Genomic DNA, 26,668 nt, shown 5'->3' on the forward strand with positions numbered 1-26,668 from the left:
CCATTCACAACATTGAAAACACTAGAGAAAAAAGTGACCATGATCCACCACAGGGGGGCATCTCAGACTGTACCAGGGCAAGAGTGCCATAGCCGGAAACACACCCCACGCCACTCGATAACAGACCGACCGAATGCTTTTATAGTTTTTGGTTAATGTCATATGAGTGAAACTCTTGACTGCAGCAAGGTCTCTACTTCACATTCAAAACAGTCACACTTGTAAATACTATTTATATATATATTAAAAAAAAAATACAATAAATATAATAAAAAAATCAATATAATCATCTATGCAGTTTTTTTTTCCCTGACAAAGTATTAATTCTATTGATTGAAAAACACAAAAAAATACAGCAATCAGTCACAAAAAACTAAAACCTATAGAATCATGACTAAATTAGCATGTTTGAGATTTTCTCTTATCGGTTTGGCATTTTTAACAATTAATAATGTTGCTAACTGGCATATTTCTGGCAGATAAGCTGTAAAAGTGTACTGCTAAAGTCAACAACAGAAGCTATCAGGACAACTGGAAAACAACTGAGATAGTAAATTATAAATAAATAAAATGTTGAGATTTTTGGATATTTTGTTTTTAGACTTTATTTTCAGAGAACAGCATTTATAATTACAAAAGTATGAAACAACGGACAACCTGTAAGCAAAACAAATAATCACATTTCTACTTCCAAAAGTAAATTGTCTGCAACCTGCACAGAACGTTTGTAAGCTTCCACTCTTGTCAACTTCTCAGTCTTCTGCAGAAATCAAGAGCAAACATGCCTCCTCGCCTTTATCAAAGAAATATACTCTATTAGCAAACAGCGGACAGTTTTTACCTGGGTTGGTAGTACCTCATCTCCACAGAAAGTCACAGTAGTGAGATTTTCAGGCAAAAAATAATTGTTGCGATATAGCAAGCTTTCGTATACCTGGAGCTGGTTTTCAGAAGATGTATGTGAATGGATCTGAGCATCAGAAAAGTGAATCTTACAAAACATAAATGAAACCTACAAAACAGCAACTGTGAAGTGTCTTTCAAAGTGCTATAATATACATTTGATTGTCCCCCCAAAATACCTTCACTTTGCAATGTAACAATAAATTAATGGGATTGCAGTCGAGCGTGCAGCAGTACAGAACTGCCTTCAAATTGGTGGAAATGACATAGTATGTATTTACCTTGACACTGAAATTCACACACTTACAGGGATGGATGTACAGGTTACTTTTTACATTATGACTGCCAACCACTTGAAGAAAGAATAACTTGTGCCAAGACACCAAGAACAGTAGCAGGGTCCCTCTCCATAAGGTAGAAATATTGTTTGATTGTGTTTTGTTTCTCCAGGATTCATATTAGAATTAAAGACTAGTGCTGGGGCAATAACTGAAATAAATTGAAACAAAATAAAACTTTTGATCTGTATTGATTTTGCTGAACATCTGGCTGAAAACATCATGAAGTTACTTCAGTACTAAAGATGTACATTCCCTACAGTTACTTAAATACACATTCTTATGATACCTTACATAACATCGCTTTTCCCTTTTACAGTCTGTAATTGAAAATGGCATCTTCAGAAGTGCCTTTTTTTAGTAAACAGATTTTGTAATAACTACAACTAGATTATGATGTTTATATAGTAAGTATACACATGTAATTATATGAAATTTGTTATTGTTTTTAATGATTAATTCACTTTTTGTATAGATTGATGTTCGATACCTTGTTTTGCATTTATTACAGACTCATAACTTGATATTGAAACTAGAGAAATAGCAAGTAATACATAGTCACTGAGGATTTGGTGTCTATGTCTTGCTGTGGCAGGGTCCAATTTTACTAACAGTAGGAAGAGGCCTGGTGAGATGTCTTAGGTCTTATGATATTTTGATATAGTCTTTTCATTCTATTCAGTCCAGTCTTTGGAGTTGCATATGGAGTCCATATTAATTTACTGTTCCCAGAAGAGAAAGCAGCCGTTAACCTTGACCAAGCCTGAACAACAGAGCTCACTTAACTGAACGTCCCTTCTTTGACACTTGAACCGCTTCTTGATTCACTGAGGAGAAAAGAAAAGCACAGACAATTAAAAGCTTGTAAATAATAATAATAATAATCTCAATCAGTTAGTAAATCCTTGCAAATTTCAGTGCAAGACATTGTCTCAGCTCTGACCCACACATAATCTCACAGTTTATACATCAATTCCCTGTGACAGCTTATCCTTCTGAACGTTTTGTATGGGGAAAGTTTGTTTCAAGAATAACCTTTACCTTCCTTGGAAACTGTCTGGGTGGGTCTTAAAAGGCCATCTACACGAGGCCTGCCTTTGCTGGGCAGCTCTGAGCTCTCTCGGTAGTCCCTTGGTTTGGTGGGGGGAGGATCAGGACGTGACTTAGCTGGAAGGGAAGGGGGAATCTTTGGCAGTATGCCGCAATCAGAACGGGATGGTACCACCGGTTTCTTAAGGCCAGGAGGCTGAAGGTTGCAGGGAGGCTTTGTCTCCGAGTAGGTAAAAGAGCGGTTCCGGGGGGTGGGCACAGGAGGTGGGCGTTCTCCTTCCACCTCCAGGATCTTTGGGAAGGGAAAGAAAGCATCTTGGGGTGTTAGCTGATCCTTGCGGTTGGGCCGCTGGGAGTCCTGCTCCTTGCGGCCTGATAACTTTGGCATTTCCCTGGATCCATACAGAGGATTGTCAAACATCTCTGGGGGTCTCCCATCCTCTGACCTGCAGGGACAGAGCGATGTAGGGCTATGAATGTGGGAATGACTGAAAAGCAAGGCACAGAACATCAACAGCAGACAACAACATATCTCTTCAAAAGAATTGTTAACACACTCTGCACAATAACCGTACCAGTGTTTCATCTGTCTTTTCATTTAAAGAAACACTTTCTATTTAAACATTAGTCCCTCATGCCCAAGAACAGACAGAACCTTGCTTGCTTTGTTATGATTGTTTACTCCTGGGAAGATGAAGCAATGTGTCAAAGCCCAACTTTGAAACTGAGTACTCACATATGTTCAGGTGGTTTTCCTGGAGGACTGCGAACAGCCATTCCTGGACCCATCTTTTTGGGAGAGATTGGGGAGCGATTTGGTGGGGAGGACTCCTTGCCCCCTATTCCGCCTGGTGGGCTACTTTTAGGAAGCATGTCATAGCTCCAGCCGCCCACGAGCATCATATCAGAAGGAATCCCAGCTTTTATACCGACCCCCATATAATTGGGATTACTGATGTCAGTTGGAGAGGAGTGAGGTGACCTTGAGCACAAAAAGAGACAGATCCAGGAACTGGGTAAACCATCTCCCCATCTCAGTGTCAGAAAATGGTTCTTCTCTTTTTAACATTTGGCACAAGGTAAATTGTATTGCTTCATCTAATCAGGAGTAACTACATCACATTGCAACCAGAAAAGAAAACTTCTCAAGGACATATAATCTGTAAACAGAGAGAGAGATTGAGATCATAGTTTAATTCCTCCTCCTTGGTTAAACTTACTTGCCCTTGGACACTGCAGTGTCGTCTCTCTCTATCTTGACAAAATCTGCAAACACAAAGGGTGAGAAACACTTTTAGGTGAGCTCACTGCTCTGTTATAGGTGTGATGTTGATAGGTGCACATGAAGGCAGTTTGTAATACAAATAAAAATAAAAATTAACTTCCCAGTAGAAGCAAAGTAATTCACATAATTCATTCAGCAACTACAGTAACAATACATTTCAAACATTACATGAAAGAGCCGACTGTCAAATACAGAGAGATGTTGTATCTTCTTGCGTAGTTTTTGTTGGCAATGAAACCACAAACAGCTGCATCACTCTGATCTCACCGTATAGCTTCTCGGTCTGTTTGCCCTCTGAAGTGCGCAACTGGATGGTACCAATTAAAGTGCCAGTCATCTCCCCGTGATGAGTCAGCGAAATGATGAAGTCTGTGGAGGACGACTCGGCAGAGCGGAGAGCGACACAGCCTTCCCCTGCAGGGTCAGGAAACAGGAAGTGTCAGCTCATGTAAGTAAGCACAAGTATGAAAAGTGAGTGCATAGATACGACAGCAGAAAGTCCCTCCTTAAGCTATATCTTTTAGCATTATAAATAATAATTGTAAGAGGATTTATTTCATATTTTAAAATGATTATACCGTCACATTCAGGTTCATTTGCTACTTCTGTTAAAGTTATATTGAGATGGCTGTCAAAAGCAAATTCAAGATCATGAACCTCTTTTTATTAGTAGCCTCATCCTGATCAAGTTCAGCACAGTTCTTGTTAACAATATGAAATCAATGTAATGGTTTATACTCCATTTTCATGGTACATCCTGATTATGGCCCTGCGTTTTACATTCTGAAACTGCACTTCACTTGTACATATAGTACACTACACAATCCATGTATTGTTTAGAATTGATTATTATGTATTTATTGGCAGACTCACTTCCAAGGCAAAGAATAATAATCTCTTTATGCATTTAATCATCTCAATTAGTCCTTCCATTAACGCACACTGGCATGTTGATTAAGCCGCAGCAGCTACGGACATTTATTTATAGGGACATGCATCCTTTTATTACTAATATGACATTCTATATTATTTCTTCAAATGTGTAAATAATGTAAATGTTTCAGTATACTACTAGGAACACATCATTTGTCAACAAAAGAGTTAAAAAAACGCACTAGTTCAATGGCGTACAAACACATTCTTTGAGGTTTACTGCCAAACAGTAGATTTGACTTGTGATGCCCACATAATAGTCTCTGCCAGCAATATCTGGGCAAATAATTTGCCAAAAGCAGACAAGCTGGTTGCAACTGTTACAAAATGTTAACATTTTTAAAGACCAGCTGACAGAAGCAATCCAACAACAAGGCTGTACCTATAAAGTTGCCACCTGAGCCATGCATAACACAATGGGACCCTTGGCATTCTGCTATTGAATATCATTCCAGATACATCCCTGATTATGTGGGCTTTGTGGGAAAAGGAAATGCAAATGTACCTTAGAGGTAAGGAACCTCGAAAAAAATGCTTAAATATGTGCAAAGTTTAAAATTTCAAATTCAGGAAGTGAGAGTCCATCAAACAGTTAATACTTTTGCAGAATTAATAAATACATACCCAGCAATAGCACAAGAGCTACTCAGCACAAAACCATGTGTAAAATCCGCCCATGTAATTTCTGAGAAACTGACTAATTACTACAACCTGGATTGATGCAATAAATTAATAAATACATACTTAACCGGCTCATAACTTAGTGATGGCAGTAAGGATATTCGACTCACAGCAATGTTTGTAGTTTATATAAGGAAGCCCTACCATTATACTGTATTCCAGGATTTGATTGTGACTGAAAGAGTGAAATGACTTTAAATACATGTTGGATGAAAGCTGAAGAATTATTTCACTCTATAACCCGAAAGGCTAAAAGATATTTGTCAGGTGTTACCAATTCTGTAGATACTGAAAGGAGTCTTTCTTCTTTTAAAGAACAACACACATCTATGAAAGAAGGCAGGGGTAACCAACTGAAACTGTAAGTGACACTTAATGTGCTGCTTCCATTTTTAATGTTTTCTTTTTCATAAATGTTACAGCATTGATGTTATGATTTCATTATCTTATATAAATTGTTCTCAGATTTTGTACTGTGTTTTTACCAACTTGTGTTGTTCCTACTAGTAAACTGAAACATTTTAAATATTTACACATTCAAAGAAATTAGTAATAAAGGGATGCATGACTAAATAAATGTCCGTTGCTGCCACTTAATCAACGTGCCAATGCACATTAATAGAATTACTTATTGAGATGATTAAAGGAAAAGGGAGATTATTAATCAATAGGGTTTAATTAAGCAGACTAGATGACAACCTTGCGCTGAGAGAATAAGAAAGTCAGCTGCAGCCTACAAAAGTTGGTTGTGTAAAACATAGGGCCCTAATCATGATATAACAATCCCGGTGGTTTATGTATAGTATGTAAAAAAATGACACTAGCAGAAAACTCCCCCTGCCTCAAATCACACAAAATCCCCAAACGCATACCATAAGACTCATCGCTGTCAGTAGATTTCACACTAATGAGTATGTGTTGGTCCAGCAAATACTCAGGGTCGGAAATGATAGGAGTAAGCTGGGGAAAGAAAACAAGTCCAGAATGAACACAGATCTGATCAGAATTCATAAATCCAGGCTCTCTGGATGTGGCTTGACTTCTCCAATATCACAGCTGTGGTAATACTGAATGGTTGAATAGATATAAAAGTAGTTGAAAGTTTTCCCCACCATTCATTTGACATAAACATGGTTAAAGACAGTATACTTTTATTAGTGAGAAATATGGAGTCAATGGAGTGAAAGTTCATAGTTGACATCCTTTATAATGGATCTCCAAACAGTAGCTAACTTATACTCTATGTATATTATAATTATAACTGAACCATGTATTACCTCCACTTGTGATCCAAATCGCACCTTTAGACATCCTTCTTTATGCTCCACGTTCTCTCCCTCAGAACTTTTAACAAAAGCTAAACAAAAGAAAAAACAACTCAAGCTTCATGGCCTACAAGAAGCACCATTACAGTATGCAGAAAAAGTGTTATATGCTACTAGCTGCTGTTAATACACAATCAAATGCCTATATTTTAGGCAGTGTTGTGACAATAGTTTCTGCAAACATCAATCAGCAAATTGTCCTTAGTCAGTCCTAGATCAGGAAAATTGAGCTTCTTACATTCCAAGCAGCTGGAGTGGTACTCAATGGAGAACTTCGTTTTGGACTTTGTCATGAGGTTGGCTACACAATTCATGAATTTGATCCCACCTTGAGATTCATTGTTGGGGTCTGAAAGAAACACATATCAAGAAGCTGGGGGATGAAAACAGATCCTGCAGTATACATAAAAAGGTACATGGTAAAACTACATGTATTGAAGAACTATATAACTATATATTTGTTTGCTAACTGGAAATAACAATATTATTTCTAATCTTCCATCTTCAACCGCTTCATCCTCTAATCTGCTGTCTTTGAGACCAGTTAAGGTGTTCAGTATATATCTCATTCTGTTAAAGCTTTTTTTAATCTCGTTTTTTTTTTTCCAAATCTCTATTTTTTTCATCAGGAAATACACATCAAAAGGGGATTTTTATAGCATACCATGTAGAAACTTTTGATAAAACCTATTTTTAATTTCAACAAGAGCCCTACAAAGATTATTGTGAACATTCACAGATAAGATCGACAGAGACACGGAAACAAAGGACTGACTGTTTTTGGAGACAAACTGTGAAGTCACTCCAATTTCAAATGTCGCAAAGACCGGAGAGTGGTCACTTGTCATGATGTCGTTGGTACACCCTGTGAAAACAGCAAACGTTATCATTATGGTGGAATAGATGGTTTAAACCACCTGCTTAGAAGAAAACATTTGCGTATATCAAACAAAATGATAGAGATTTAAATGTCAATGTCATGTCAAACTTTCAAAGACATTAACCCATTTAATTGTTTACAGAAACGGTGTTCAATACACATACTTCTGCAGTTTATAAATAAATAATATATGTTTCTCGACTCCTGGCTCAGTGACCTTATATACAGAAATGTTAAACTGCAGGACAGTGTCTTCTTGAAATACTAACCATATGACTGACAAACAACATATGCCAAGGGGTAGGACTTCCAAAGGACGCGGTCACACCAAGATGGAAGGTTATACTTTGTCTGAAAGGAAAACGTTAACCAATTTTATTTGCGTCTCAGACGATCATCACACACTTCCTCATTAGGCAAGAGTGCAGACCAATGGTCATGCAATTAAACTGACATGCATTTCTTTTCAACTCAAATTTGCATAACTGACATCAGGCCCCAGAAAAAGAAAATAAAAAAAAACAAAAGTTTAAAGCATTAAAGTTGTTCTTTTTAAAATGTCTTAATTAAGATTTATTTTGAAATGCTGACAAAATTACTTTTAATTGAATTACCTATATTGTATTAAAAGGTCAGTTCAAAACAGTCTGTGTGTTATAAATAGACAGAGCTGTATCTATATTCAATACACTGGTGTTTAATTACTACTAATTTTGTATTAAAACGATGAGTTCAGATAAACACCATGGAAGTGAACGTTTTGGAATGAACCAGTAATGTTGCGGGGCTGTTCTGAAAAGGATACACAGAGAAACAGATGAAAACTCACCCCAGTGGCCTTGGCTTTGGTATAGGCATAGCGCTCTCGTGTCTCTCTCTCAAAGCGATAGGTGGGGGCAAATGTAATTTCTTCTTCCTCTGGAAAAAAGACATAAATTGCTAGCTCATCAGAAACAAAACTTTTTTTTTTGTACACTTCCACTTCAGTGACAGAATATATATACATATACATAAACACTTTGAAATACATGATGACAGCCTACTTTTTGAAGTTCAAAGAAAATGTTCCAGGGTATTAACAGGGTAATAATTAAATACATATATTTTTCTGTCTGGTATATTTTCGTATTGTAATTCCCCCCAAGCCAGGTAAGATTTTTTTGATTGAAGTACAATACATAACATTATAATATTCTACTTCATATCTTACCATAATGTAAAAACACCTTCGAGTCTTTCTTTTCAATTGTGAGCTGGTCTTTGCTGAGGAGTTCCTGGTATTGCTGTTGTTTGATCTTTGTCACAATGTTCTCCGCTTCCTGGCAAAATGAAACAATACAAAATAGTGGTTCTTCCTGTCTGATGATGTCAGCACTGACTAGTACAGATTTTTTTTTTTTTTTAAATAAATACTCTGGGGGCGTCTTTTTTTTTTTTCCATGCTGATATCTAAAATCTTGGTCACTGATTTTGTGTGTGCCCCTGTGAGAGACAGATGTTAGAATACCTTCTCTGAAAGAAATAACACTTCGTACTACAAACTAATCATGTAATCATGTTCCGCTAGTTTTATCAACGGCATAATTAATATACAGGTTGGCCACTTACCACTGAAGGCATGTCAATGCGATAGTTTAAATCTCCCAACCAGAAAAGATGGGTGAATCGATGGGTGATGTCAAATGGATTTAGCTTCTTATCTCCCAGGTTGAGGAAACGGAGGATACTGATGTAGTTCTGGTTCCGTCTGATACAAAATCACAGGGAAGAGCTTAAGTGTTGCTCATACTTGACCCAAACAGTTGTCAGTGCTTGGAGTAGCTTACCATACCATCAATTAAAATGGAATCTCCCATCAATCAGGTAGGTGCAGTATTGGAACTGATCTTAAATATGACCAAGATTTTCTGCAGTCTACCTGGCCTTCTTACTTTTATTAAGTTATACAGATTTGCCCTATTGTTACCTTAGTTTGCATACCTTCCAATCACTCATAAGTCATTCTCAGTATTAGATGCTTGGTAGTTACCTCAGTTTCTTTTCGCTCCCTGAGGTCAGATGGCTGTTAACAAATCCAAACGATGTACCATTGAACATGAAGGAAATACCCACCGCCCCTTTATTGCCTGAACAGCAGAAATGTGGAAAAAACAAAGTGTAAGCATTGCATATTTCTACCATATATTACAAATATATTTCTTTGTTCCCTGTGGGTTGCAGGTCACTCACCGAGGGCATTGGCAATTCCTGTCTTGACGCTGTCACTGAACACATGGCTGATGCGGTTCTCGTGTTCTGGTTTTGCCAGGACTACCAGGCGGATGTTCCACAGTGTGTGGATGGCCACCTACAGGAAGTCACGGCATACACAATGAGAGATCATGTGGTGTAAGGTCAACTATATCCACAATATAGTATAGAAAATTGTAAATAGTAGCATAGTTGCATAGTAAATGCTGTAACATACACATGGTAGGACACACAGGAAAGAATTTGGATTATAACATAAATTTCTTCTTTAATAACATCATAGTAAATCAGTATTCCATTTATTTCAAATTTGCAAGTCATTTTTTAAAGACTGTAATCATTTTCTACTGCTAAAAAAGTAGGAAAACACAAATGTTATTTCTGTCCATCTGATTGACAGTCTTTGCCCAACATTTCAAAGTATCTTGATATTTCTGTGGCACGGCCTAGTTAAGATGCTTCCAACATGGTGTTTCTTACTGGTTTGAAGCTGATGTTGGTGATTTCCCTCAGAGTGTTTTTTATAACGTCCATCCACTCTCTCTCTCCGAGCTGATCCTCTTGTGTCCCGATTACATAGATGTCATGGGGGATGTGGTCAGCTGTGTCGTCCCGCGTCTTCCCTTGTCCCTTCGACTTGAACCACGATGTAATGTTGGAAGGAGGATTGGCATTGCCTGTGAAAATCAAATCATCTCCACTCATAAACATAGTTTAGGCTGCTTAACATTCATAACAGAGTCCATTACCAAACACTCTGCATTTTTCAATTGCTGAAAAATTTTGGAGAAAGCAATTTTCTCTCTCATTTCACATATCCCAATTGATTCTGCTTTGCGTGGTCTGGAATTGTTAAATACATATTACTGAGGCCTTGTCCCCCCATATGTTTTTGATTTCATAATGCAGAACCATTTTATACATCTTGCATATGTCCAAATAATTCTATACAATAAGAATATTACAACATGTCATATTAGCCTAATAGTAATAAAATATCATCCAGATTAATATTACATAATTAATACACTTTTTGACCTGTGGGCTTTTTTGAACAGACCACCATTATTTTGAAACCATATCACTTTTGGTTTCACATTCAAGAAAAATAATGTTTGGAGATACTGACCCATATTCCATGTGCCTATGAATATTGTAATCATGTCTGGTTCAGGCTTATCAGAGTGTTTATTCTTCATCTGCTGAAGGAGCTGACAAAATCCTTCTCGTTTCTGTAATTAAAAAAAACAATGATTGTCCCTTCCTTTACAATGTATATTACAATATTTACAAACCAGATTGTCTCTAATTTGGAGTTTAACTTGGAAGGTAGTTATCAACCCCTTTAAAGTGACCACTTTATGTAATGTCCAGATGATGCCTCACCTTTGAGTCTTCAAAGACATACTCCTTCCTCTGTACCTTCTCTTTCTCTGTTTCCACAACAATCACGAGTCTAGTATGGACCTTCTGTGACTTCACGAGCTGTAAGACTACACACAGAAAAGCGGCAGGAATCAGAGAGGAGTCAGGAGGCTATAGTCAACAACAGTGGTTCCCAACCCCAGTCCTGGAGGAACCCCTACCCTGCTGGTTTTTGTTCCAACCAAGATCTCAATTACTTGAACAAGTAAATGAGAGCCTTTAAATGTTTTTAAACAGTAGGGGTTTTAAGTTAAGTATATAATTGTATCCAACTATTTTATTACACAATTTTAAAAGTAAAATCGAAGCAGATTGTTACTTCAATTAAGTAATCGAGAGCTTAGTTGGAACAAAAACCAGCAGGGTAGGGAGGACCATGTTGGGAACCTATGGTCTACAATATGTTTCTATTGTCTTGTTAAGGTCTTACTTTTATTGTGCATGAAGTACTTGTCCTCTGATCCTTCTTTGGATTTCTTGAATATCACTTTTCCAGCTTCAACATCGACCTTCAAGTACATTTTTGTTGAGATGCCAAGTGAATCTGATTTGACCTGTACAAAGACATGAGGCTGAAATAAGTATTTTCACTTTCCTTGACATGCACCCAAAACCTGATTTGAAAAGCATGATCAGTCTGGAAGCATCTGATGACAATATTAATGTTGTTAAATATAACTTACTATTAGAATGTATCATTTGAAACTGGTAAAGTGTCTATAAAAACTGTCTGACTACATGCCAAACAACAAGCAAAAGGTGACCTGAACTGGTATTTGGAGAAAAAACTAAACAAATAATAATAATAATAGCAAACAAGAAAAAACTAACAACCGCATTAGACTGGTGAATAACAGCGTTAATGTACAGAACAAAACATTCCACGGGCTAGAAAAACAAATGAGGTTACCCAGGTAAGTTTTGTAACATACAGTGTGACATACAGAGTGTGGTTTTCTCTGTGACGTTGGAGGCTAATTCTGTGCCGATAATCAAATATACTTCAAGTCTCAAACAGAGGAACTAACTTTCACCAAATTCTGTATACCAACAGTATCTCAAATATCAGCAGAATTTCTGCATCTCATTTGCCTTTGGTTTTGCATTGAAATGTACAGTTCAATTAAAGGATTGGAGGCAAGGATAGTGACACAGTCTTAGAACAAGTTTTAAGCATTATTAAACTATTTTCCAAATAATTGTTTGGAAAACCCAGACTATTTTGTACACAGAGGTGCCTTAGTAATATCTTGGGAGAATTAACACTTAAATCATATCCTTAGCAGCTATTATTATTATTATCATTATTGCAATCAGCGGGACCCAGATAGATACTGTTATATTTCCCAATGTTCTGGTGCACCTGCTTAATATCCTTCAACAATTTTAATTTATTAACTCTTAACAAATATGGTGAAGTTGATCTGTGTCTTCTGATCTTATTGTGTAATATATAGATTAGAATAGAAAGATGTTGATATGTGCTAATTAAATAATGGGAAGATGTTTCATGAAATCAATTCTATGTGCAAAATATATTTATTCCCCCAGATGTGACTATCCTAGGGCCCTACAAAGATAAATATAACTGAGTACAAAACCTGTTATACATTACCTCAAAGGTAACAGGAGGTATCAACGACTTTCTATGGCCACCATCATATCCAACAGACTCAAACACAGCACTCTTTGTCTAGAAGGGGAGGGCAGGAGGTTATTAAAAGGGCAACAGATATATACTCATGTTATAATAGGAAGGAAGAATACAATAAAATAAAAGTGTATGGTTATTAATTTTGGTTTTATTGTATCACTTCTTTGTAAAAATATTTTCTTGTAAATGTTACCATTTTTGAGGGTGCTTTGAATTTGGAAGTATAGGGCTGCAACAATTTAATCAATTAATCTGACAATTACTACTTTGATTAATCAGATTAAAATAATCCAGTCTTTAGTTAAAAACTGTTTTGATAATGAAAAATAAAGAAAATGCTTTCAGTTCAGTGTTTACAGGCTTTTCTATATTAAATAGCTTCAATGGCAGTCCAATACCGGACGAAGGTATTGGTATAATGTTTTTTTTCTGAAATGAGAGAGAGATAATATAAAAACGACACCGACCAGTGAAAGACGGTGGGAAAATTTATCATCTGCGTGTCTAACCACGAAAAACTAGACAACAGAGCACATCAAAATAGACCGACAATATCGCAATACCGGCAAGATATCGCGGAGGAGCTGGGCGTGAATGGCACCGACTGTCTAAGGAAGCAGAACTCTAGAAAGTGGTAAAGCTCAGATAATGAACAAACATGCGACTTACATTATTTACAAAGAGTTGCACTTTCAAATTAACAGTTGAAGCATGCACTCTGCTTTTGTGTTATGGTGAAGTGTAGTAAAAATGATATAACAGCTGCTTATTTCTTCAGCAGCCCCGTTGCAAACTCAAACGGTTTAAATGTGTTGTGTCGTTTACCATCAAGATCAAGAGACGGGAAAGGCTGTGTACTTAGTGCGGTTTTAACGGATGCGCAATGTCCCTGATTGACATCTTTTCGGATGACGGTCTATGACGTGTTGGATGCAGTGGCAGCGGCCATGTGCTTTCTCTTCAGCTGCTCCGTGCCATGTCAGTTCAGCTTTGCACATGTTGCAGGACACTGTCTTTCTTTGCGCTGTGCAATGTAAAGTGCTCCTGTACTTACATAACTTTCCAGGGGTGCGCCCCAGGTAGACCCAACTAATTGACAATTAAATTCGTTGGCAACGATGTTTAATAGTCAACGTTATTGGTTTAATTGATTAGTTGTTGCAGCCCTAGAACCAGAGCATTTTAATTCTGTGATAGAGCACTTATGAAATAGCCAACCACATTTAAAATGTAAAGTGTTCCTATTGTTTTCCTGTTGGTTGATACCATCGAAATCATAGAATCATGTTCATGGATTACCCACCCTCCCCCCAAACAAAGGGCTGAAGAAGACCCTACCTTGTCTTCTATTGAGTATAGCAGTTTGGTTAACTGCTCAAGTCTAGAAGCGACAGGCACTAAACTGGACTCAGAAACCTAGAATAAAAAAAAAAATGAATTGCTCAATAATGCACTTTAAAAGACTGAAAAATTATACTACAGAAGAAAACAAAATGTATGTGTCATATTAAAATTATAGAGAACATAATTTAGCATAACCTCAGCAGACTATTTGCATATACAATACAAAGCTTATGTCTAGTCCTTAGTCTATAATAGCTTTCAACATTGTGATTCAAAAACAGGTACTACCTGGCTCCTTTGGCGTCCTAAACCAGGGGAGAGCTGTTGATCCAATGCCTTCTGAAATAACTCCAGAGTGGGCAAAGTACGTGTAATTTCACTGCAAACAGACATACGCACACAGCTTAATTATTTCATATGCTCTCCTCAAGGAATGGTTACACTGAGTTTTGATGTTTTTAAACAGTGTTAGATAATGTAACTGCTCCCCCATTCCTTTTCATCACAGAGATGGATGTGTCTCTTAATACTCACAACTCTTTTTATCTCTGTTCTTTTACTATTGTCTTTTTTACAAAAACGGTCCACATGCAGATGAAAATGTAAAAATGTTGACTTAATTCTTGCATATGAAAGTGCTGTACAAAACTCAAATTGTTTATGTGAAACAACAAAAGCCTCAATGGTGATTATAGCCTTATTATTCAACTGCCAGTGCTATTTTCAGCTACTGTGGTTTTACAAAGACAAATAAGAGTGCAAGTACAGAACAGTCAATGCATGTGTCTTTCTCTCCGTTACAGCACTTAGAGGAAGCGGCTCCTGCTCCAAACAAAGCATGCAAATTTAATAAAATATGGCTGAAGAATACTGACTGGCTGTCTATAAAACACAAACACTGTGCATGGTTTGCCACAGTAAAACAGACCTGTTATTCACAGAATTGAAGGGTGATCAAATTCACTTGGAGACTGTATGTACACATTGTCCCTTATTAATTTAATCAATTTATCATCCACTTTATCCAGTGAACACAGAATTTGTCATTACCTGTTCAGGTTTTTGCACAGCCCATTTGTTAGCTTCTTCAAATGGGGGAGGGTAGGGTTCCCATTTTGAACCATCTCTGCATCTAGACAAACCGATACCTTGAAGTACTCCTGGATGGCTTTTAGGTGTTCTTCTGGAACACTAGAAGATGTCACAGGGACACAGAGAAGGGAGGACACTTTATCTTAAAACCTGACATTTTCAAGAGACTGATGTGCAAAGGACACTTGAGACACTTGAGACTTTTGTAGAGATGTTCCACAGAAAGTTCTCTAAAGAAAATCTAGAAAGACACATCTGAAAAATCATGACTTTTATAGCCCTGTGTCTGGGAAGATCAGAATTTCATGTCATTTAATAGGATGCAATAAAAAGAGTCAAAAGCACTCTGTCAGATGAACCCTTGTGTCTTTGATGATCTTGTCTGATAATCACATACCTGCTGGTGTCCAGGTTCTGAAATTTCTGCAGGAAAGTTTCAGAGATGGAGGGTCGGACAAGTTCTGTGCCTTTTGGGGGCTCACTCTGGACTTCCTTGCTCTCATTATTTGACGGCACGGGAAAGAAATTTCTAGGTGGGAGCTGAGGGGGGATATTTATTGGCTCTGCAGAACAAAAGCAGCACAGACTAAGATAAGAGATGTATGGGAGAATATATTACCATACTATATTTAAATTGCTTATATTACTGTTTTTTGAAAGGTTTGCTGGAGATCTGATGAATGCAACCAAATCCTTACCAGTTTCTTCCTCGGGGTCTTCTGCCCGCTCCTCCTCCTTCTGCACTGGGAACTGCAGGTGTGTAACCAGGCCCATATTCTCCTTGTAGTAATGCTCCACCAGATCACTTATCACTGAGAAAAAACGGATGGGCACTCCCTCTGAGGCCTAGATAAAGCACAGCAACAGGTCAGTTTAGCTTCCCTTGTATCCATGATCAGGATGTAACGTTGAAGCTTTTAGCGTAACGATAGTAAAATAATGCACTTCCTTCTTGATGTATTCTGATTTGACATTTTCCTGCTCTTGCAAGGGGCACGAAACCCCAGAACGAACTGGAAGATGCTCTATTTGTGATTGGATAGGAGAATATGGTGTATAGATCATGAGAGGAATGAGCTGAGAGAGGTAGGTGGAAAGCTGCCATCGTCTCTAAGACAGCAGCAGTCAGTAAGATGTATGAAGGTGAAGATCCTATAAACAAGCTTTCACCCACTGAAAGTGCAGCACTACCGCAGATGTGTGGTGATCAAACAATCACGCTTCACAAAGTTGGGGATGAAAACTGTTTCATGATTTTATCATCCCATCAAGGGGATTGGTATTTTAATACCTTTTAATCCCAAACTACTCATTAAAAATGGCATTTGAACAATAAAAACACAATTTGCCATCTGCTACATTAGACAAAACATATATACAATATATAATTTAAAATCAATTCAGAAACTGCTAAATAAAAGTGTTGAATATAATGCTATAATGGAAATAACAACAATTATTAGAGTAAGGTGCATGGATTATATTTCTAACATCTAATTCTAGATATGTTTCTACAAAGGCCACCTGTTAACTAACTGAATATGGCTGCTTAATGAAACTTATATTTAGCAATATAGCATAAAATGTCAAAAATATGCCAAAAAAGTAAAAGTTTCTTATCATGGTATCATCTGCAAAGAGTCAGCAAGGAACACAACTGTTTGGTTGCTGTGTCAAATAATTACTTGACAATCTAGATAACAATCTGTTGCTATTAATGCATGCTTTTATTGTTTATTTTAACCTAAGAAACTGTTTGATAGAGCAGCAGATCACTGAACACTGAACATCAAGCAAGTGAGAGAAAATAAACCATCTTTAATAGGGTGACTTTCCATCTAATGTTCAATGACTGTAAGAGGAACCTTGTGGCTTTCCTGACACCCACGCAGAGGGATAATTTAAAATACCATGCAGAACTGCAGCAGCCAAAATGAGGAAGAAATATTTGAGATGTCAAGAGAAATGAAAGGAGTTGCTGAATCAACTTCTTGCTCAGAGCAGTTGGCTACATTTGTCAGGGTAAGTGGAAATAAGATTAAGGTGCTCTAAGAAGCCCCCCGTCATTAATTTAGTTTCAATACAAGACAAACAGTATTGTTTCTTCAGTTTAAATTGTTCATGTCACAATCCTCACTGATGAAAGTCGGGTTCTAGCTTTGACTTTTGTTCTGCTGTTTGACACCAATGGAATTGGTTGTTGTCAAGAGTCTTTTTTTGTCTTCCAAGAACAAGCAGGAACTAAAGACAGCTGCAGTGCAGGCCTGGCACAGCATCACCAGGGAAGAAACCCAGCATCTGGTGACGTCTATGGGCTCCAGACTTCAGGCAGTCATTGACTGCAATGGATTTGTAACCAAGTATTGAATCTCAAAATTTAATTGATTATGATAGTTTGTTCAATTCGTTTTGAGTCCCTAAAATTAGCGGGACCACCTATAAAAATGGGTGTAATTCCTACACTGTTCACCCAATTTGGATGTAACTACCTTCAAATTAAAGATGAAAGTCTACACTTAAAGAACATCTTGATTGTTTCCTTTAAAATCCATTTTGGTGACTTACAGAGCCAAAATGATGACAATTGTGTCCTTGTCCAAATATTTATGGACCTAACTGTATATGCAGAAAATGTATAATAAACTGTTGCGGGTAGACTTTTGATTCTTTATCCTCTGATTTAGTCTCACTGCTGTTATTGTACTAGACTTAATGTAAGAGGAGGAGTCTTAGCAGTATGTGCTATAGCATTAATGATTGACAGAGATGGTAATAAGATATTAGTATAAAAAATTAGTCTTTAATAAACAGATTTTTTTGTAACTTTATAAACTTATAAAGTGAACTCAAATAAAGGAGACTCCGTGTGTGTGTGTGTGTGTGTATAGATACATTGATGTTTGTATCATGAATCATGGGGAGAAATAGTTTGACTTTTGTTGCAGAATGTGGGGGGGGGGTCCAGCAAACTAAGTTTCATTACACTTTTCTTTGCACAGGTGGACATGTTTATTTTGTCATTAAAATGCTTCATGAATGCTTAGCAGGGTGACTGCAATACTCAAAATCTGTATAGTTTTCCTGGCAAACATAGACTAATAGTTCCTGTTTTATCAAATTAATTGTTCAGATATTTGATCCACTTCAATTGACATTGACGTGGGGGGGGTCTTTGCATTTACCCAGGAGATACATTGGCAGCCATCTTCTATAAAATAACCAAGAAATCAGATAAGGTTGATAATACTACAATCATAATAAGAGCATATATACATAATATACATCATAAAAAGTGTTAACCACCCAGTTGGTTAAATCCCCCCCCACAAAAAAACAAAAACAAGAAGCACACATACACCTATAAAATGAAGCTATGACATTTATGATTCTAAATTAATGGCTAAAAATGTTGGTCTAAAACATATATAGGCAACTTTAACCTTTATTTTGTATAACAACTGAAAAACTAAAGAAAACAAGACAACAACAAAAAGACCCATTCTGGGCTTTCCGTGCTTCTGTAACTCTTCTGTCACAAGTCAGCCAAAAAGCAGAACTGCATTTGTGATAAAGAACACTAACTTAAAATAGCAATACAAGACCCGTTTGAGTCCACTGCACCTGTGAAGATCCTTCTTAATTAATTTGTAAACCAACAGGGTGCCTTACCTGAACAGAAAGTCTTCGTTCTTCATTCGGCAAGATTCTGTAGGTGTACACGCAGTTCTGGTATCTAAAATAAACACATATTAACTGATATAACCATGCAACTTTTAACTAAAATGATATATGATAATGACACATGTCCGTTAGATAGGGGCGTGATAATGATTGGGTTAATCAAGCCAGCTGGAGACGAGGCAGTATAAACCACCTTCTGCGATTGCTATTTGCATCTCAAGTAAGGACTGCCACATGTAAGTTTAAGAACAAACTGTCCACAGTAGTGAAACATTATGAAGCTTCACCTCAAAAATATAAAGGGTTTGGTCTAGAAAGATGTCTGTGTAAACTATTTGATTCAAACTATGGTTGACACTAGACCTAGCAGGTCAAAGGATGAATCATGCAGAGGCCTAAATCTCACAGTGTGTACCTTATGTTGTCGGTCTACTACTGATATTTTCCAACACCCCAGAGGTCAAAGTGCTTGACTTGCTTGATTTGGTCTGTTATAACAAAGGAAGACAAATCCTTCAATGTGTCATTTCAACTGTCATCTTCAGTTTTGTAGTCCAATATGTTTCATAATGGACATACTATCCTCCTTTCTTGTAAACAGAGGAAGTCTTTTAGATATTTGGAAAATGTGAGCAGTATCGTGCAAAGAGTATCTGGCCTCTTCAGCTGCATACTGTCAGAAGAAGGTTTGCTTTTATTTATACATTTAACCCTCCCCAAAAGATTAAAATCAGTCTGATTAATTATCTCATTGGTTTTGATTTAGGCAGCTAATGTTAGAAATATATACAAACTGCTACTGTAATCTAGGCTTTAGAGAACTGAGTAATGATCAAAACCAAAATGGTTTGAGGAATGTTCTCATTGTAGCTCCAGTTTGTTAAAAATGTCCCTGACTTGGCTTTCTTAGTGTGTGTCTATCTCTTTTGTAGAGAGCTGGCATATAAAAATACAATGTTTTAGGTTTGCCTTTGTCTTAGTGTATATAGGAGATTTAAAATGGTGGTTACAGGCTCATTGCATATCATAAAAATCTTATAATGTGTTAATGACAATACTTTGAAGTTCACAGAAACTTTGTTTTCTATCTGAACTGTACAAATCCTTATACAAATCTAGATGAAAAAGCCTAATTAACGCTATTATTAACTATGAGCAAATCTTGATCATGGTATTTTTTTAATCGTGAATGTTTCATAAACACGGTCAGAACAGTTTTTTGTCTAAATAAAAGTACAGTTGATAAGACATTTGTCTTTATATACATTTGCAATTTACTGATATAAGATTATGTCTTAGAATAAACATTAATGTTGTTGTCATTTGAACAGCTCTCATGTGTGATTATTTTACATTATGATGATAGTTTGCATATGGAGTAAAGCTGGTAAGCATGTTTTGCCCGAAAAACATATTAACGTATTGTCCAAATAACCTGTATCTGGGTTAATTTAAATATAAACCTGCCATTTACCCTAATTGTAACACATAGTGAGTTATTAGGTATTCCTATGGTAAAATAAGCCTGGAAATAGGCCAACAACCATGGTGATTTCCCAAGAACACACACAAAGCTAAGTTTTCTCTACAGGGCTAATTCTTTCATTCAAAGTAAATGAACAAATTCATATTAAACAGTTGCTGCATAGTACATACTTTACATAAGTAATACTTTACTGAATGCAAAGCTATAGACACTAAGAAATTAGATATTTAATTCAATATTCAGTTTGCAATAAATTCAATTCAACAGCACAGATCAGCGTTGGCAATTAGGTTTCCATGCCTTCGCAGTCAGAGATTAGAAATCTTTATAATCCAGCATTTGGCATATCAGGTTCTTGATGGATATCTGTGCTAGCCCTGTCATATGCTGCTAGGCCATATATTTATATATTTTTCAGGTAAGAAAAGATCTCCTCTGAAACTACTGCAAGGTACAGTCACGAAGTAGAAGTGAGGCAATACTAAGGTTTGAGTACAGGTTTGGAAACCAATGTAGCAGCACTTTGGTCATATATTCCTATACTGTTTCCTATACCTTAAAATTCTGTAAACCTTAGGAAGCTACTTATCATCATACATCTTACACTTTGGCAACTGCTGGGATTAGGTGCTTCACTATATTCACATAATGCTCAGGACAAGATATTCCGCTGACACAGGCAAACAACACACCTCTACCTTCAAATCTGCCCACAGGCACCTGAAGATCTACGAAGCTCTACGAAGTAGCTAAGGTTAGTCCAGAGAGGGGCCTTCACATGTCAATCACTCTGAAGATAATTTACACTCCTAGCTTCATCTTCGCATTTTAGAGGGAAATAACTTAATTATTTTTCAATTGGCAAGCAATGGAGGCGGTATAATGGAATTATCATATATAATAATGGAATTATTGTATAGTATGTAATTTTTCTGGAGGATATGAATTTAACAATTGCCTGGTTTTGCTTTGGACTGAATAAGTAAAACAAGGAAATATAGAAAAAAATAATTTTAGGTAATTGAAATCTGTCCTTTTCTCACATTTTTATCGTTAACAACATCTATATAAAAGACAAATACTTTTTACTTTTTGCCTGGTCCAGTTTCCCTTTCAATCTATGTATCCAGTATTTCAATTTCACATAATTGAAGCCATTGTCACAAAAGTGATCTACAAAATCGCAAGAAATCTAATTTCAAGAGCAACAAAACAGAACAAGTCTTCTGTTATATGCTGCTTGTCAGATAATAAGCTTTTCAAATGTTACACAAATGGATGCCTTGGTGATGCATATTTTCAGATGGTCTCTTTCAAAAACTAGGCATAATAGAACTGAAACATACTATTCAATGCATGACAAAATATTATGCACAAATCAAAGCTTTACCAGATATGTATAGTATTGAACCCGATCAGAGCTGTGAACACCTTTGGTAATGTAAGAGATAACATGCACTTACAGCATAAAAAGTGTTAGAAGGAGATCAGAAAAATCATAATAATAATGTGTGCAATGCACAATTGTCTGAAAATGTCTTATGTTCAATGACAATTGAGAACTGTTTTTTTGCTGATTTACCATCACCTTGTCTACAGGTGCAATTATTGAACCGGTATTGCACATTTCTGTTGTCTAATTAATAAGAAGGGTGCAAAATGGATTGGGAGACATATACCAGTTCATTGCATACGTCCATAGGAGCTCTGGTGGGGTTTTAACTGAGCTGGAGTTGCCAATTCTGATTAATCACATGGTGCCATAAATATCTAAGTGTCAAATATGCTGGTTCACTAGGGAAACATTTTGAACCAGTGGGGAGAAAAAAATAACTTCTCTTTAGTGAGATCTGCATGGTTGCTATCTCTTTGAGGATGGGTTCTGTGGAGTGGAAGTACATTATCTCAAAATGTACATAAAATTGACAACAATGTTGACTTTCTAATCAAATTTCAACCCAATTCCATGGGCAACCTAAATATTATTACCTGCAAACTATGTGAATGCAAAATAAGTGACTGGGCAAGGATGTAGAGGGACGTGTCTGTCTTTACCTACAGCAGGTAATTAGTCTCACTCTAACCACATTGAGGATGTACAGCATGATCTTGCTCACTGAAAAACAACAAATCCCCAACAAAACAAGCATAGGAAACTCCAATCAAGGAACGCTCAGGGCACGAAGGAAAGGCTACTTACAGTACGCAGAGGGCGTATGCTCCTTGAATAGATTCGCTGTCCCGCAGCAGAAAGCTCCCATCCTTTGCCGCTTTGGAGAGCAGGTCCTCAGCCTTCGATCGGGTAATGTTGCCATGGTACCAAGGCTGCAAGTTTACCATTTTAGCCTCTGCAGGTTTTACCTTGTAGTCTGAAGCCTTTTTCCAGATATATACAAAAGCGACCTGGGAGAATTCGAGCTAGCTGGTTGAAGTCATTTTGGTCTCTCTCTCTCTCTCTCTCTGTGACTCGCTCTCTTTTCTCTCTTCCTGTTACAGAGGCGAAAGCTGTAGAGGAGGAAGCAGCCACAAACATAACTCTGAACTTCCTCATTTTCAGTTCACAGTGAGACGTACAAAAAGGAACACAAAATATTCATTATTTTTAAAAATATTATTATTCACACTAATGTACAAACTCCGTTAGGTGATAAAGCTATTTCTGAGAGCATGCAGCATTTCTCTAGAAAGTTATTTAAGACCCTACATCACACAATATAAACAAATACCCAATTCAATGAAGATTTACACTGGTAAAAGCCATGAAGAACAAGCGATAAGAAGAAAGTCTTGCAGCCAAAACTAAGATATGCAGTTGAAATGAACATTTAGCCCTGCCTTCACTGCAAGGCCTACTAAACTTTGATAACATCGAACATGAAAAGGAAGCCACCATATTTCTATATGTGGAAAATCATGCCACTGCAACTGTGCTGTGTTCATTCAATAAACTTAATTTCTAACTTGCAGCTTGTCCTGTTAGTGTGTTAGAGTCCCTGGCTATGCTGAATCAATGCTAACTTTGGGTTGCAGAAAACATTAAAGCCTAAAACAAATCTATAACATTTCAAAGGGAGGAAGTAACATGGGAATGCACGACAGTCTTGCAACACCAATGGACATTTATGAATTGTGTGCCACTTATATGCTCCTATGAACACTGCTTACACTACAATGTAATAAACTCTGGTGTTTTAGGTTATACTGAAGCCAGATACTCAAAGAAAGTGAGTCTAAGCATCACACGCAACTCACTTAAACACATACTGAAGTGTTATAACGGTGAAGCGGAGATGACATCTACTTCTTTAAATAACTTTTAAATTTAAATTCACAAATGCACAGCACAAATGCAAAACTGCAACTTGTGAACACACACGTCTGTTTAAGAGGCTGTAATAAAATGATTCTGACCACACATCTGTCAGCTCAGTGAAGGTGCCAGGAAATTTAAGATGAAATACACTCAATAGTGTATCAGAGCGTAAAGAGATTAAGTTATATCTAATTTGAACTCTCAAATAAACATACTTGAAGTTAAAGCAATGCATGACGGATTTAATTAAAAACAGGCCACATTGGTCTGCTAATGTTTGCACATGTAAACAAAGCTGCAAAAACAGCCCAATTTGGGTCTTCCCTCAAATTGTTGCAATGCATGTTCAAAATTCAAGTTGGACAAAGTCTGATATAGGTGTTATTTATAGATACTTAAACCTGATTGAAATCCATCTTAAATATGTTTCATATTCCTTTTCATAACTCCTGCTATGCATTATAAATTGTTATTGTTCTGTTTTGTTTTCTACAGTGTATGCAAACATTTCCTATTCCTGTCATGTGCAAACTCACATTCAATTTCCCTGTAAGAAATGAAAAGAAGGCCGAATTTTCCATGCTATGAAAAAGCAAAGCATACACTAGTCTATGTCTTACAAGAGGTTGAAAAGTTCTTAAACGGAGGACTCGTGTTATAAAGTTCTTTCCCATCAAAGTACCCAAGAAGCTTTGAAGGCCCATTCATCAAATGTGTAGTGATCAAATATGACTGCAACCCCCCTCATGTGTTCTCTGAAAGGATCCCCCTCCACAACCCCAGAGTGGAGCACAGTGGAGAATGCCCTGCACTTTCATAAAATGCTATGGACAGGAAGTATTGCAAAAACCAATCTGCTGATAAACCACACTAAGTCACGTGATTAAGAAAGCCCAAGTCTAAGACTCGCATATATGACAGGGGATTTCCACCTTCAACAGCCTCTTAGAATGGCTTCCAAACCAAATGGTGTTTAATGTCCTTCTTCCGCAGAGACAAGAGTATGCAATAATAATTTAACAGAAATACAACTTCTGCATTAAATGCCTGTGTACAACCAATTTTATTTAACTGAAAAAATGCTTTATTAACAAGATCAAGCTTTAAAAAAGAAACGCATGCACCACCGTAAATGAGAACAATGATACATCATGTGCAGACCAAGTTTGAATAGATATATGAAGCTTCATTTCAGACTGTTGATATTCAAATGCAAATACTGATTTTGGGCCAGGCTGTGGTGAAATATAATTAGTTAAATATGTTTTTATGGAATTATGCATTATCTGTAAAAGACTTTATAATACTGGTTTCCAGACAGACAACAGCAAAAACAAAGTATTGCCAGATAACTGTGAGAAACAAAAAAAATAAACTGAAAGGGGAAGGAAAGACTTTTCTCTGCAAACAGCTTCTAAGCTTGGTGCCACAGTAATTTGCTCTCACTCAAACATTCTTTCCATTATAAATATTTTGTAAAACGTCCTTAAAAATATTTTATTTGAAATGTTATAAATAATCGTAAAGATAGTCTAAACAGAAACAACAACAGATTATAAGTGCACAGTAAAACAAAGATTAAATAAAAAAGCAAAAAATACCCTGGTGCTTTCTTGGGCTTCTAACCAAGTTGTTTTGTGACTCTCCTATTCTTTTTTTTTTTTGGTATTTGCATGAATCTGTTAAAAGGGCGAATACAAACAACAGAAGAGGGAGGAGGGGGGAATAAGCATGTTTAATGAGGGATTATATATATCTTTATGTCATGTCAGTGCAAGGAATCATTAACTGCAAAACGTCAATGTAATCAATGTGGTTATCTTTGCATTTTACTATGAATGGCAACATGGATTATAATTCTTGGGTCAGGAAAGTGTTGCCTTTTCATGTCTATATTTCTAACCCTTTTTCAGCATTGCTGCCATCTAGTGTGCCGATCTGTACTGCAGGCTTTTTTCTAATTTCCGTGTTCAAAACCTCACACATACACAAACCAAACACACTGGAGTAATTAGATCCATTCTAGTTGTAGAACATAACATAAAACCAAAGCTAGAGATGTAATAAGACAGAGAAACACTTTCCTCTGCAAGATGTCCATCTCTGGTGGGTCATAAACTGATCTGAGTGTGGGCTGAAAATCAGGATTGCCAAGTTTCCCTTTACAGCAATGGCAACTGATGAAAATTAAACTTCTCTACACATAATGACTTAATGTATCAGGGCACAAGAAAGGACATTGATGTGCAGCTTTTCGTTTTACAGGGAGACATGTTCTCCCTCAATAGATGGCGGACAAGGAACACTCAGGGCCAGATTTAATTAGAATAATACCAAAATAGTTTATTCAGCTGTAACAAAGCACTCCAGAGATGGCCAGTTGGGAAGACACATCTAAAGTCTTTCTAAAGAACACACTATCATATAGAAGATGACTCCGTTTGGTTGCTGGGCAACTACATGGCATCAATGAGGTACCCCAAACTTTATCACAGACTCCTCCTTTGTCTTCGGTTCTCTCTACGGCCTTGGATTAAAACTCTCTCTAAAAGTCAGCTACACAGAACTACTGCATCTAGCCTCTCTGGAGCAATAAACAAAGCTTAAATTCATACATGGGTTACACAGTCTTGCTGCAACAATGGTGCAAATTGAATATTTTTGGCATCTAGACAGGGCAATGTCCCGCATACTTTTTCCATATACAGCTCTGGAAAAAATTAAGAGACCACTGCAATTTTTTCTTCAATCAGCATCTCTACATGTATGGCAGCCACTCCATTCATATTTGTATTTGGAATTTGGGAGAAATATTGTCAGTAGTTTATAGAATAAAACAAAAATGTTAATTTTACCCAAACACATACCTATAAATAGTAAAAGCAGAGAAACTGATAATTTTGCAGTGGTCGCTTAACTTTTTTCCAGAGCTGTATATCTGTTTATTAATTCCAGCATTAGACTCATATTTTCAATTACATCAAAGCAGAAAAGTACATTAATCAACAGACATTTATTTGTTACTGTA

General features: G+C 36.8%; 1 protein-coding gene across 2 annotated transcripts; it reads right to left on the reverse strand.

Moving 5' to 3' along the window:
* Positions 1-589: 589 nt before the first annotated feature.
* On the reverse strand, positions 590-22,801 carry inpp5d (inositol polyphosphate-5-phosphatase D). Of its 2 annotated transcripts, XM_066709161.1 has the most exons (27): positions 22,528-22,801; positions 18,830-18,893; positions 15,859-16,006; positions 15,558-15,723; positions 15,119-15,259; positions 14,357-14,447; positions 14,063-14,140; positions 12,686-12,763; positions 11,501-11,624; positions 11,032-11,138; positions 10,775-10,877; positions 10,126-10,322; positions 9,625-9,742; positions 9,425-9,521; positions 9,004-9,142; positions 8,606-8,714; positions 8,225-8,313; positions 7,665-7,746; positions 7,291-7,380; positions 6,754-6,864; positions 6,468-6,547; positions 6,063-6,150; positions 3,844-3,990; positions 3,512-3,557; positions 3,028-3,273; positions 2,283-2,737; positions 590-2,068 (listed from the first exon to the last, which is right to left on the reverse strand). In XM_066709161.1, exons 1-27 carry the CDS (start codon positions 22,665-22,667, stop codon positions 2,019-2,021), a joined length of 3,384 nt encoding a protein of 1,127 aa, XP_066565258.1. In that variant the 5' UTR covers positions 22,668-22,801; the 3' UTR covers positions 590-2,018. The 2 variants fall into 2 exon arrangements, with proteins under 2 accessions (XP_066565258.1, XP_066565259.1); XM_066709162.1 differs by lacking the exon at positions 3,028-3,273.
* Between the last annotated feature and the right edge of the window lie 3,867 nt (positions 22,802-26,668).

The sequence above is a fragment of the Amia ocellicauda genome, chromosome 7 (assembly GCF_036373705.1).
Source record: "Amia ocellicauda isolate fAmiCal2 chromosome 7, fAmiCal2.hap1, whole genome shotgun sequence".
Taxonomy (NCBI): Eukaryota; Metazoa; Chordata; class Actinopteri; order Amiiformes; family Amiidae; genus Amia; species Amia ocellicauda.